The 12,278-nt window shown below is 52.3% G+C and overlaps 1 protein-coding gene across 1 annotated transcript; it reads left to right on the top strand.

Moving 5' to 3' along the window:
- The first annotated feature begins 4,992 nt into the window (after positions 1–4,992).
- On the top strand, positions 4,993–6,150 carry SOX1 (SRY-box transcription factor 1). The gene has a single exon (XM_075562592.1). The coding sequence runs from the start codon at positions 4,993–4,995 to the stop codon at positions 6,148–6,150; it is 1,158 nt and encodes a 385-aa protein (XP_075418707.1).
- The last annotated feature ends 6,128 nt before the right edge of the window (positions 6,151–12,278 follow it).

The raw sequence follows: 12,278 nt of genomic DNA, 5'->3' as shown, positions 1-12,278 counted from the left end.
GGCCCTGAACGCCACAGAGCAGACCTTTGGCAGGGCAGCGGGCGGGGTCCAGACGCACCTGGGGAGGGGACCAGGCATCGGGTCGACATGGCAAACCACCGACGCCTGGGCCTCGGGAAGACACAACGCTGACGGAGTCTGCGCCCATCACTCTTAGCCTGTTTGGAGCTGGGGACCAACGCTGGGCGCAGAAAATCCATTTCAAGAGATAGGGACGTTGGATTCCATGTGAAGACCAACACAAGACATTCTGTCTCTAGTGTCCGCGTGATCTCTCCTGAGAACAAACAAGGGAAAGAAAGAAGGGGGGAGGGGCAAAAGATAGCTATTTATTAAAAGTTCTAATTACTTAATATAGGGAATTTAATGAATGGCATTAGTTTCACATCTAGCCCTTAATTTGTTAGAAAGTCAAGGTCCTGTGTAATGGCTTAAATATATCATATTCATTGATATCATGTACATACATAAATGTTTGTATACTATACAAATATGTACCTACAATTTCCTCCAATGATGGCTTGGGTCTGAATTTGCTTTGAGGATTATGTCCACAGGTTAAATAAAAGAACACAAAGCATCTTTATTTATCCACATGTCTACGTTGATCTTCTATTTGGCATTTAGAGTAAAGAGGCACAATGAAGTTTCTGAGTTGCCAAGAGAATAAATTTGGTCAATCCGCAGTGAACTAATCCTTCCCCTCGGGATCTGAGCTTTCTCTGACATTACTTTGAAATAGTATAGTCATTCTTCAAATCCACAAGAGTACTGCCTTTGGAAAAAGGTCTTTGGCTTAAAGGAGGTCCTTGGTAGGGGGGTGGGGTAGAGAGATGGAGTGGGGGAGAAAAAGAGATATTTTTCAAACTGGTTTTAGGGACTGTTTCCCCTCTTTTTAAAGAATCAGGAGTGACGAGTCAGAAGGATCAAGAAACTGAGGCTCCCAGAAGCAAGTACTGACAGGAGTTGACAGGATGCTCCTCAATCTTTGTGCCAAGATGGAAGGCACCCAGAGGTCTGGCGCTCAGTGCCCTGCCACTGCCTAAGTGGCGCAGGCTGTAGCTGTCAATCAACAATCACTTGGCAACAAGTTACACCCAGAGCTCCTGTGTGATACTTATGATGTGGGCACCCAGGGTGTGTATGCCTTCTTGGGTCTGGGGAACGAGACTCTCCTCTCTGGAAAGGGTTTAGGCAGAGGGCCCTGAACACAAAATATTAACATGATCTCATAAAAGGCCAAACCATTTCCCTCCTATTTAAATGCTCTGGAAAGCAAGGGTCATGTCATATTTAAAAACAACTTTTGAAACGATGGTAGGCAAAAGCTAGAGTAATTCAAAGCCAGCTATCAAAGTTCCCAAAAGTAGAAAGCTTGCCTGCCCTGGGAGCTGGAGGGCGGGGTGTCTATAAACTGCAGTGTTCCATTGATATTGAAAAAAATGCACCTACCCTGATCCACACAAAGTATTTTCAGGGGGTCTTAGGCTATTTAGTTTAAATTCTAAATAGAGAAGCAGGGCAAAGAAATCTTTCCATTGCTAAATGGATAATATAGTTTATAATTTGAAAACCATTTCCTTTATTTTGGTCTGGCTGACTTTTCCGTACCTTCTGGCTCTCACCGCACACCCATTGCCTCTTAAATTATCAAAGGAAGCTTGGGTCTATAGCATTCTTAAATAATATTCTTGTTTGTTTTGTTGTTGTTCATTCACAATGTAACTGATATTTGCAGGTAGCACATGAAACATATGAAAAGATTCAAAAACTGGATGGGAGGGATAGGAATGTAGTTGAGAATTGAGTTTGTAACCTAGATATTTAGTGAAGAAATAAATATGAAATGCACTTCCTTTCTAATTATATATTATTTGATGAATTTACTATTTGGTGCTGAATGGCCTGAAATGAAAGCAGCTTAATCTGCAGAGCGACGCAGTGCACACTGTAGCAATCCTGGGGCGGGGGGTTGTGGGGGGGAGCTACAGTAGTAATCATAGTGATTGAGATGAAAGAAACCATTACTCCTGTATCTTGGATAAGTGATAAGGTCAACTTTTTAAAAAATACAATACAATAAAACCGAGAACAAAATGAGATGCCACACGTTCATTGCCCAATATATGGACACGTTTTCTTCTTATCACTATCATTATATATGCATTTCTAACATGAGAAGTCAGTCATGCTGCTATCATTAAGCATCCTTTTTCTCAGGACGAATAGTACAGATGAGGCTTGGAACTTCCTGAGGACTTAGGAGTAATAATTTGGTGGCCCCAAAGGTTATCTGAAATTGTTTGACAATAATTTGGGGTGTCACTTATCCTGGGTAACAATCACAGTGCAATGCTGTTGCTTGAGATTGGGCTTGAAAATGTCTTGTATGGACCCAACTCAAGGTCACTTTGATGCTTAAGAATTATAGCTGCAACTTGATGCCTTAATCATGTAATGAAGTAGGTAGGCCTTTTTTGAATAATACAAGAGAAAATGGGACCACTCTCTCTGGCATGAGACCCATCTCTCCCATGCAGTTTCAGGTGGGTCCTGGTAAACTCACCACGTTTTTGCACAGCTATGGGGATTCGTTCCAGAAAAGTGTGGGTGAGCTCGATTTCGCTTTTATTTTTTAACTCCAATTTCAACCAACTTTTTTCAGATGTTACTGCGTAATTAGCTTCCAGATCCATGTTGTTTAGCTTCTCAGAAATCTCTTCCTAGAAGGAAGAAGTCGAGTTGGGAAGTTTATGTGACTACAAACGCCTAGGCTCATTTTTAAGACATACACTCCCTACTCCGTGTCCCCTCATCTCCAAAAGTTAGGGACTGGTACAAAAGGAGTATCTTACACAAAAACTCCCAGAGCTGGGCTGTGGTTAAACTCTTCAAGTTTTTGTACTACTTAGGCAGTTCGCTCCAGAATACAGTGGGCTCCATGGTCACAGGAATTACAAGGGACCTCCAGCAGTGGTTAACTAGCCCTGAGAGCACAGTGGATTAGAGATTGGGCTGCTAATCACCAGGCTAGTAGTTGGAGACAACCAGCTGCTCCTTGGAAGAAAGCTGAGGCTTTCTGCTTACATAGAGTCTTTGGAAACCCACAGAGGCAGTTCTATTTTGCCCTATTGGGTCGCTGTGAGTCAGAATTGGCCGGTTCCGTTTGGCTTTTAGGTTTTTGAGGAGTGGATAAAACATCTGGCTGCTGAAAGGTTGGCGGTTCCAATCCACCATGTGCTCAGCGGGAGAACTGGATGAGCTCGCCAGATCCCTCATCTCGGCCTTAGGAATATTATGGGGCAGTTCTCTGTCTTGGAGAGCTGCTATCCCCTCCATGGCGATGGGATGGGTTCCGATTGCTTTTGAGTTGTGAAGTCTTGGCTGTGCGAAGGGGCACTGCATATTGGGCACGAGAACTTCAGTGCCTGCGGCCTTGAAGGGGACATTTGGAGGGGGGAGGGGGAAGAGGGGGCCCTAGCTGCCCTTAGTCCTGAGTAGCGGAGGGTACACCTAGGATTGTCTCCCGTATGCCCATGGGCGCGCCCCGTTCCAGCCATCTAAATGAGCTGCCTGGCTCCATGCTGGCCTCGGGTACCAACTTTCCCCTTCTTGGCGGTCGCAGAGTTGAGGGCGGGGGAAGAGGAAGTGATGATACCGAAGAAGAACTAGGTCGCAACTCTGAGCATTTAAACCTGACCAGAGGCGGTAGTACCCACCCCCGCCTCGGCCCAGTCGCTTCGTTCTGGGTCTCCGCTTTCAAATCCAATCGTTCCGCTTCCGAGAGCGCGGGCGGGGAAGAAAGCGAAGACGGTGAGCTTGGAGTTCGCCGCCACTGCCACCGCCGCCGCCGCCGCCGCGAGCGCTCAGGAAGCAGCGTGGCTGTGACCCCCTTCCCGGGCCCCTCCCTCCCTTCTTCCCCTACCTCTCTCCTCCTTCCCCTGCCTCTCCCCTCCTTCCTCCCTTGCTCCCTCCTCCCGCCGCCCGCGCCGAGTTTATATACTCGCCTCCCCACGTCACTCGCCAGCGCGCCATGCAAATAATCCCCCCGCCGCCGGCTCCCATTGGCCGCGGCCAACTCATTTAATGGCAGCTCGGGGCGCAGCGTATGGCTGCTGGGGCCCTGGCGCGCCGCGAGCCTCGCTCCTGCGCCAACGCTTGGAGCGCTCCGGCCGCCTGCGAGGAAGCCGAGAACACCTTTCCTGGCCACTTCTCCTGGGCTCCGAGGTGCCAGCTCTCTTTGCCCTCTCCCCGATCCCTCGCTCCCTTCCACCGCCCCCCTCTTCCGTCCCCTCCTCCCCGACTCAATTTTAATTGCCTCCCCCCGTTCCCGTGGCAGCAGCGGCGGCGTGAGGGAGCCCCCACCCTCCCCGTCTCGCTCGCGCTGGGCGCCTGGGACCCGCAGATGCGAACTGCACGCGGCTGGCCTGGGTCGCAGAAGTTGTGGCCGCCAAGTTTGAAGGCCGGCGAAGAATAGAGCGGAGGAAGAAAGACGGGAGCGCGCGCGCTCGCGCGCGCAGCGGTGGCGAGCGGGGAGGCGGCGACCCCTCCGGCGCGGCCCGGCCCGGCGCGGCGCAGACGGGCCACTCCTCCCGCCGGCGAAAGTGGAGGCGCAACTTTGCCACCGCAGCACCTGTTCGCACAGCTCGGCCTGGGGCCCCCGGACGGCAGCGGCAGCGGCGCGCACCCCGGCGGCGCCCGAGCCAGCGCGCAGCCTCTTGGGCAAGTGGTTTCGGCACCGGGAGAAACTTTCTACCGGCGACTCTGAGCAGCGTTAAGTGCGGGTGTGGGTTTTCCCTCCCTTTTCTGTTTTCCCTTGTTGCCTCCGCCCGACCCCAGCCCCGTTATTCTCGTTGCTAGGGCCTCTTCCCCAGCCCACCCCCCCTCTTGACGTCTCGTCCCGCTCCGAACCCCTCTCCCCGCTACCCACCCTCGGCCCTCTATGCTCCAAGCCTTTTTTGCCTGGCGCCGGTGAACGTGAGAGCCGCCCCGATGTACAGCATGATGATGGAGACCGACCTGCACTCGCCCGGCGGGGCCCAGGCCCCCACGAACCTCACGGGCCAGACCGGGGCGGGCGGCGGCGGCGGCGGGGGCGGCGGCGGCGGCAGCACCAAGGCGAACCAGGACCGGGTCAAGCGGCCCATGAACGCCTTCATGGTGTGGTCCCGCGGGCAACGGCGCAAGATGGCCCAGGAGAACCCCAAGATGCACAACTCGGAGATCAGCAAGCGCCTGGGCGCCGAGTGGAAGGTGATGTCCGAGGCGGAGAAGCGGCCGTTCATCGACGAGGCCAAACGGCTGCGGGCGCTGCACATGAAGGAGCACCCGGATTACAAGTACCGGCCGCGCCGGAAGACCAAGACGCTGCTCAAGAAGGACAAGTACTCGCTGGCCGGTGGGCTGCTGACGGCGGGCGCGGGCGGCAGCGGCCCGGCCGTCGGCGTGGGCATGGGCGTGGGCGTGGGCGCCGCGGGCGTGGGCCAGCGCCTCGAGAGCCCCGGCGGCGCGGCCAGCGGCGGCTACGCGCACATGAACGGCTGGGCCAACGGCGCCTACCCCGGCTCGGTGGCGGCGGCGGCGGCGGCCGCGGCCATGATGCAGGAGGCGCAGCTCGCCTACAGCCAGCACCCGGGCGCGGGCGGCGCGCACCCGCACCACCCGCATCCGCACCACCCGCACCCGCACCCGCACAACCCGCAGCCCATGCACCGCTACGACATGGGCGCCCTGCAGTACAGCCCCATCTCCAACTCGCAGGGCTACATGAGCGCGTCGCCCTCGGGCTACGGCGGCCTGTCCTACGGCGCTGCCGCCGCGGCCGCGGCCGCCGCGGGAGGCCCGCACCAGAACTCGGCCGTGGCGGCGGCGGCGGCGGCTGCGGCCGCGTCGTCGGGCGCTTTGGGCGCGCTCGGCTCTCTGGTCAAGTCGGAGCCGAGCGTCAGCCCGCCAGTCACATCGCACTCGCGCGCGCCCTGCCCCGGGGACCTGCGGGAGATGATCAGCATGTACTTACCCGCCGGCGAGGGTGGGGACCCGGCCGCGGCCGCTGCGGCCGCCGCGGCGCAGAGCCGGCTGCACTCGCTGCCCCAGCACTACCAGGGCGCCAGCTCGGGCGTCAACGGCACCGTGCCCCTGACGCACATCTAGCATGGCATAGGCGGCCCGGCGGGGGCGCGCGGCTGGGACCAGACCCTGCCCGTAGGCGGCCGCGGGGACGCCTGGATGGATCCAAGGACAAACTTGCCTCTCACTCCCCGTGCGACCCCCTCCCCCGCCCTGGCTTCCCACCGGGGCTCCCGCCCCACGCCCAACCTGGCCTTTCTCTTTTGTACAGAATGTTTTCATGTCCTTGTAAAAATGAAAATATTGACGAAGAGAAGGTCACCGTTGCTCCACTTGCCTTTTTAGAAGCTCCTGGGCACTACTAGGTGTTGAAACAAGTTTTGCGTTTTAGACTGAACTTCAGTGTTTTATTGAGACTTTTTGTACAGTATTTATCGTTCATGGAGGAGGCAGAAAGCGTTTTATTTGCTAAAGAGGACAAAAAGACAGAACTAAAATATAGGCGACGCCAACTTTTATATAACCGCTGGAGCCGTAACTTTCATCCTCGCATCTCTTCTGTATGGCCTTTTATTGCTAAGACAAAGTGATGGGGGAATAGTTCTCATTTGTTACATATGTTGTAAGGCAAATCCAAACCCTTAAAAGTTTTTTGTAGTTGTTACTGCTTTTTTTTGGTTTGTTTGTTAATTTATACAAAGAGCATCCCCCCACCCCCACCCTTAGACTGAGACCTTATATTCTGAGTTTTGTAAAACTTGGCTGTATCTGAAATTTTCCTTTTTTTTTTTGGTTTTGTATTCTTTCTTGTAAATGCATTGTGAAAATTTTATTTTAGGAGTTGCGGTGTGGAGGAGGGAGATTCGGATTATGTACATAGTTTCCTAAAAAGCGTTTCTTCTAAAAGGAAAGAAACACCCTCACCCCAGATGCATTGAATTTTGAATCAATAAATTTAAAAGCGGAAAAAAACCGGTTTTTCCCATCCATTTGAAACGTGCTAATTTTGTATGCATGTTTTATGGTCTCAAATATAATTAGTAAATCTGGAAGGAGAGAGAGAGTTGTCAGCATGAATGGAAACATAGCGGAATCCCAGGGGCAGGGAGTAGGATTCCCACAAAGCTGCATTAAATGGAAGGGAAGAAAGTTTCAAAATCGATAAACAGATTTGGAGCGAGATTATCTTATATTGTTTACAGTATGAATATGGAAGGATAAATAATTACCCCCCAAAATCTTTTTATAGTCTGACCCTTTGCTGCATTTGCTTTCAACTTCAGGCTGTGGGGAGAGCAGCTCCTGGTCCCAGGTCTGTATCACATTCTAGTCTGAAGAAGGTAAAATAAAGGGGGGGGGAAGACCCCAGTGGCAGGACCAGGCCAAGGACAGGGATAAAGAAGATGCTGAGGCACTGGTGCCTCCAGTCCCCCCTGTAATTAATGGGATTGCAAGAGGATTTATATGGATTTGGCTCTAGGAATCACGATCTGTGAACTGAATTGTATGGCACCGGTCCCCTCAGTCCATCCTCAACCACTCCCTCTGGACTCCTTCCTCCTTATGAAAAGGCCAAATATTTTTGTAGGATATTCACAAGTGTGCAAGTGTGTGCTTGCTCACACACTTGTGTGCTCACACACACACAAAATCAACTCCCACCCCACTCCCTCTGGTTTGGGAACTGGGGTTTGATGTGAAAACAAATTGCCAGGTTTATGATTCCTGATGAGTCCTGAGATTGTGTGATGCTTTAAATTTTTTAATTATATTTTTTCTAGGTGTTTATTATTGCAGTTTTCTGGAATTGAAAGTTTTCTGTAAAACTTTGTCTTCAAGTAATCTGACAGCATTAAATATTGCATTTAAAAGTTGTACATTGTAGCAAATACATTTTGAAATGAGTCACAACATTAAGATATTATATTTGGGGGTAGAGTTTTAAGTCTACATCAGAATATGTTGATGACAGCAGTTTTTACACATCCATCTCATTTTCTCAGCATCTTTTCTGTGTCCTGGAATGAGTGTGGAGGATCCATCAAGAATGGGCATGTGCTAGGTGACTAATGAAACCCCAATTCAATGTGCATCCAAGATTACACTCAAAAGTAGAATGCCAACCTGACAATTGATATTTTGTTTTTGGTTTTCAGTATTTTGATTGTTTTGCTTAAACTAATCATTCCTTAAAGTGATTGCAAAAATTCCGAGAATGATGTCTACCACTTTCTAACAAGATAATAAAAAATCCACTCCCCTTTGGTTACCCCCCTCCCTTTCTCTTTGGTGATGTGGTCCTTTGTGAAACAGTAGTTTCTAAAAATATTTGGATGGATCTGGACTGCTGAGAGGAATAGCTAGCGCCAGTCAGGGAAGTCTGGGAACAAGTGGCACACACAGGCTCCTCTGGGAGATGCTTTGGGACATTCTTTAATGCTCTGTGAATTCCAAGCTTTAAGAGCCAGGGCCAATTTACCCACAGTTCAAGTTGGCGGTTGGAAGCACTTCTCTTGTTGACACTAGATCTCAACACCTCCCTGTAGTCAACTTCTAGTCTTAGACAAATATATGGCCAAGCTCACCTATGTATATACCCAAGTTTGTCATTATGTTCAATTGCTGGTATTGATATCTGGACTCATTGCGCACAAAGGGAGTGTGGGTTTTAGTTGAGGCCAGTATTTCTATTGTAAAATCGGCAGTACATAGAAGGTTTAGCTGGTATTTTGGAGACAGCGGGCAAAACTGTCCATAGCTTCCTGGAAGTTTAATTTATAGTTAGCCATTCTGCAGCCTGTGCCACATACACAGTAAATTACTCAATGCCCGGTGTTCTAAGCCATATGATTCCACCATTTCCTTTTTCTCTGGTTGATTGGACTGGCATAGAGAAAAGCAAATATGATTTTTTTAATGACTCAATTTAAAAACAACACGGGGTGGGAAAGTAGAGATTAGCTGAGATTCATTTCTCACGATTAAGATCCCAACAACCTAGCAATGTCTCTCCAAATTAAATTTGAAAACACTAGGCCCTGGAGATGGTTCACTCAACTAGAAGTTCGATTTTGGCCAAGGTAATGGTAATCATTCCAGAAATGAAATATTACTTGAGCCTAATTCTTACAGGATGACTTCCTTTATAAAATCACAGTGTAAGGTTTTCATCGCTTATTCTAATAACTTCATAAACCATATGCAAAAGGCAGCCAGGAGGAATTTTGAGGTCTTACATAAAGTTTGAATGAATTCACAGGGCACTTCATTTCTTCCTCACCAGACAGCTTCCCACAGTCCTGATCTACAGCCTGTTCGTTGGATGGGAACAGGCGATAAGCCTTGCTTTGCGTGAGGAAGATTTATTTGGTTTTATTTTTTTAAAAAAACCCACACCATCCTTTTGTTTTTGTTAAGATGTCAGCAGCCCCTACTACTCCCCCCACCCCACTCCCTAAGTAGCTAGATGAAATGAATTAATTTTTTAAAAGAAACCTATTGCGGGTACCGCGTGCTGGATCTGCAGGTGTTTGTTGGGTAGCGTGACTGACAGGTCTATTAAAGTAATGTATGTGGGAGAAGAATAACATATATTCACGAATTTCATTTTCCCAAGGAAGACTGGGCGACGCAGATTCTTGTCTCTGGAAAATCCTGGATAATTAGAGAGCCTGTTCCTCGGGCCCTAGGCCCCAGGAAGGAGCGATCTGAGGTCAGTCTCAGCCCTCCCATAAATGCCCAGTGCCCCCCCTCCCCTGCTCGCCAGTCCCTTCCTCCGCTGGCCAGCCTCCCCCTCCGCATCCTTGTCCCTGGTGCAGAGACACCAGCCAGGCCGGGAACAAAATTTAATAATAGGTTGGATTCCTTGGAAACTTCAAGTGAAGAGAAAACTTGGCCTTGGCTGCAGCCCTGATCTCCAGCGTAACTCTTTGGCGGGATTGAAAGGCCGGCTGCTCCAGACCCGGAGGAGGTTGGGGGAGGGGCCGGAGGGGGGTGCGGGTCTCCCAGGGTGAAGCGCCGGCCTCCCCCGGCCCCTGCCCGCGGACCCGAGCCCTCCCGCAGGGATGGGGGGCGGCGCACCGGAGCTGCGTGCGGGCCGGGAGCGGACGGGAGAGCGCGCGCCGAGATGCGGGTGGGGAGTCTGGGGACGCGGCGGCCCCCCTCTCTCCTCCCCTCCTCGCTCCCAGCCCCCCGGACCGCCTCCCTGAGCCTGAAGGCGAGGGCCCTGCGGGAGGCGCGAAGCTCTTCCTTCCTTCCTTCCTTCCTCCTCCCACCTCCCTCCCCCGGCCCTTCCTCTCCAGCTGCGCGCCCGCCCGCCTCCCCGCCGCTCCCCGGGACCCCGCTCCGCTCGGGGGAGGCCGAGCGCCCGGCCGCCCCCGGGAAACAAAGCGCCGCGCGCCGCGGGGGGAGGTAGCTGCGCGCTCTGGGTCCAGGGCCACCGGGCCCCGAACTCACCGGGTCGTGCCCGCCGGGAGGAGCCGCGCGGCCCCGGCCCTGCCGCGGGTTCTGGCTTCGCGCCGGCCGTTCCTTACTCCAGGAATTTTCCCCGGGCTGGCCCTCCCGGACTCGGCTCCGGGCAGCCCATTCCGCGGAGCTAGTCCTCCGCAAGGAAGCCCGCGACCAGCTGCCCACGTCCTGCCCGGTCCCTTCTCGTCCGCGCTCACTTGTTTTGCGCTCCCCTTTCCCAGGACCGCCTGGTCCCTGCCCGGAGGGTTCATCCCTCCATCTCGGTCTCCATTTCTTCTGCCCTTCCCTCCACTTCGGATGCTCAGACCGAGCTGCTTTGCACGTACTTTTCTTTCTTTGTCTAGCCCAGGTCTCCTCTTTGTCCTTCCAGCCGTCCTGGTTTCTCCCTCCCCGGCCCTGGTGCCTGAGCCATGGTCTCCTCTGCGCGCCCTGGCCCTGCCCCACGCACGCTTTCTCTGAGACTGGGGGTCGCGACAGGCAGGTGCTTGGAAGTCGGCCCAGGCTACCCCCATCCCCAGTCGGATTCCCTGGTGCTAGGCCCCCACATTCTGCAGGGGAGGGGGGCAGAAAAGGGGTGTTGGAGTCAACCGAGAGGCGCTAACTAACTGGGGGGGGGGCTGTACACGGTGACTCCCCCCCCCAACTAAGTGACTCCCAGTCCATGCCGCTGCCTGGGAGCCTAGAGCGGGGTGTCAACTATGGGGTGGGAGTGGGGGTGGGGGATTAAGATGACTGATGTGAGGGAAGAGGGCAGAGTGTTTTTGTGTTTAAAGAGAGCTGGATTAGTGGAGAGAAAGTCCTGACCCCGGGGTCAGTTGCAAGTCAAACCCTTTTACAATCAGCCAGCGGAACAAACTCATCTCGGGGCTCTACCGCAACAAGTGGGCGAGAGGCGGAGAGTGGGGGGAGGAGGGAGGCAGGGCTGCCCTCTCCTCAATCGAGGAACAGGCAGTGAGAAGCGGGCGAGGGGAAGGGGACAAAGAGCGAGCAGAACCCCTGGGGCTCAAAATGACACCCTGTGGTGGACAAAGCGGCGGAGGAGAGGTGCGCACACCTCTCGGGAGAGGCATTGGGTACTTTGTGGGCTGTGATTAGCTGTCCATCAAAATTTCTTCTCTTTTAGTAAAATACCTTCGTTTCCCCATTTTTTTGAGGCGGGGGTGGGGGGCTCCTCCTCAGAATAGAAGACCTGGGAAAGTGTTTGAGAGATTCTCTACTCCAGAGGATCTGTCTTACAGATACAATTTAATTTCCATAGGAAAAAGGAATGGGAAAGGGCCCAATTCTAGGTCTCTCTCCCTTTCACTTTCTTCCTCACGCTCTCCAGGAAGCACGGCCTTATCTGGGAGATCTTAATTTCCAGACATCCCCCCCTCTTGAAGCCTTTGTGGGTATGAAGCAATATCGAAGGTGGGTATTAAGGTAGTTAGTCACTAGGGAAGGGGGAGAGGGGCGCTTGTTTGGACCAGACACCAGGTGTCTGTTCACCTTTGGATGAGATCTTCCTCGGTGCTCACCTGAAAATGATTGGGGACTGAAGTATGGGAGTGAAAGAATCGGGTTAGAGGGGAAGAAAAGAAAGGACCTTCCTCCACAGCAAGATTGGGATTCTGTGCTGAAATAACACGAGCAAGAGTTTGAACCAAGATGGGAAACTTGTAAAGAACCCACACAAGTGACCGAGCCAAAGATAGAGAACAAAAATCTATTTTAGCTATTAAATTTTTTAAGGGATTGCCAAACGT

Source organism: Tenrec ecaudatus, chromosome 11, assembly GCF_050624435.1.
Source record: "Tenrec ecaudatus isolate mTenEca1 chromosome 11, mTenEca1.hap1, whole genome shotgun sequence".
In the NCBI taxonomy this organism is placed as follows: Eukaryota; Metazoa; Chordata; class Mammalia; order Afrosoricida; family Tenrecidae; genus Tenrec; species Tenrec ecaudatus.
Note: the sequence above shows the minus strand (reverse complement) of the source record. Positions and strands in the feature narration are given on the sequence as shown.

Excerpts from the sequence above, each read along its gene's own strand:
- SOX1 (XM_075562592.1), top strand. The coding sequence starts at position 4,993 with ATGTACAGCATGATGATGGAGACCGACCTGCACTCGCCCGGCGGGGCC.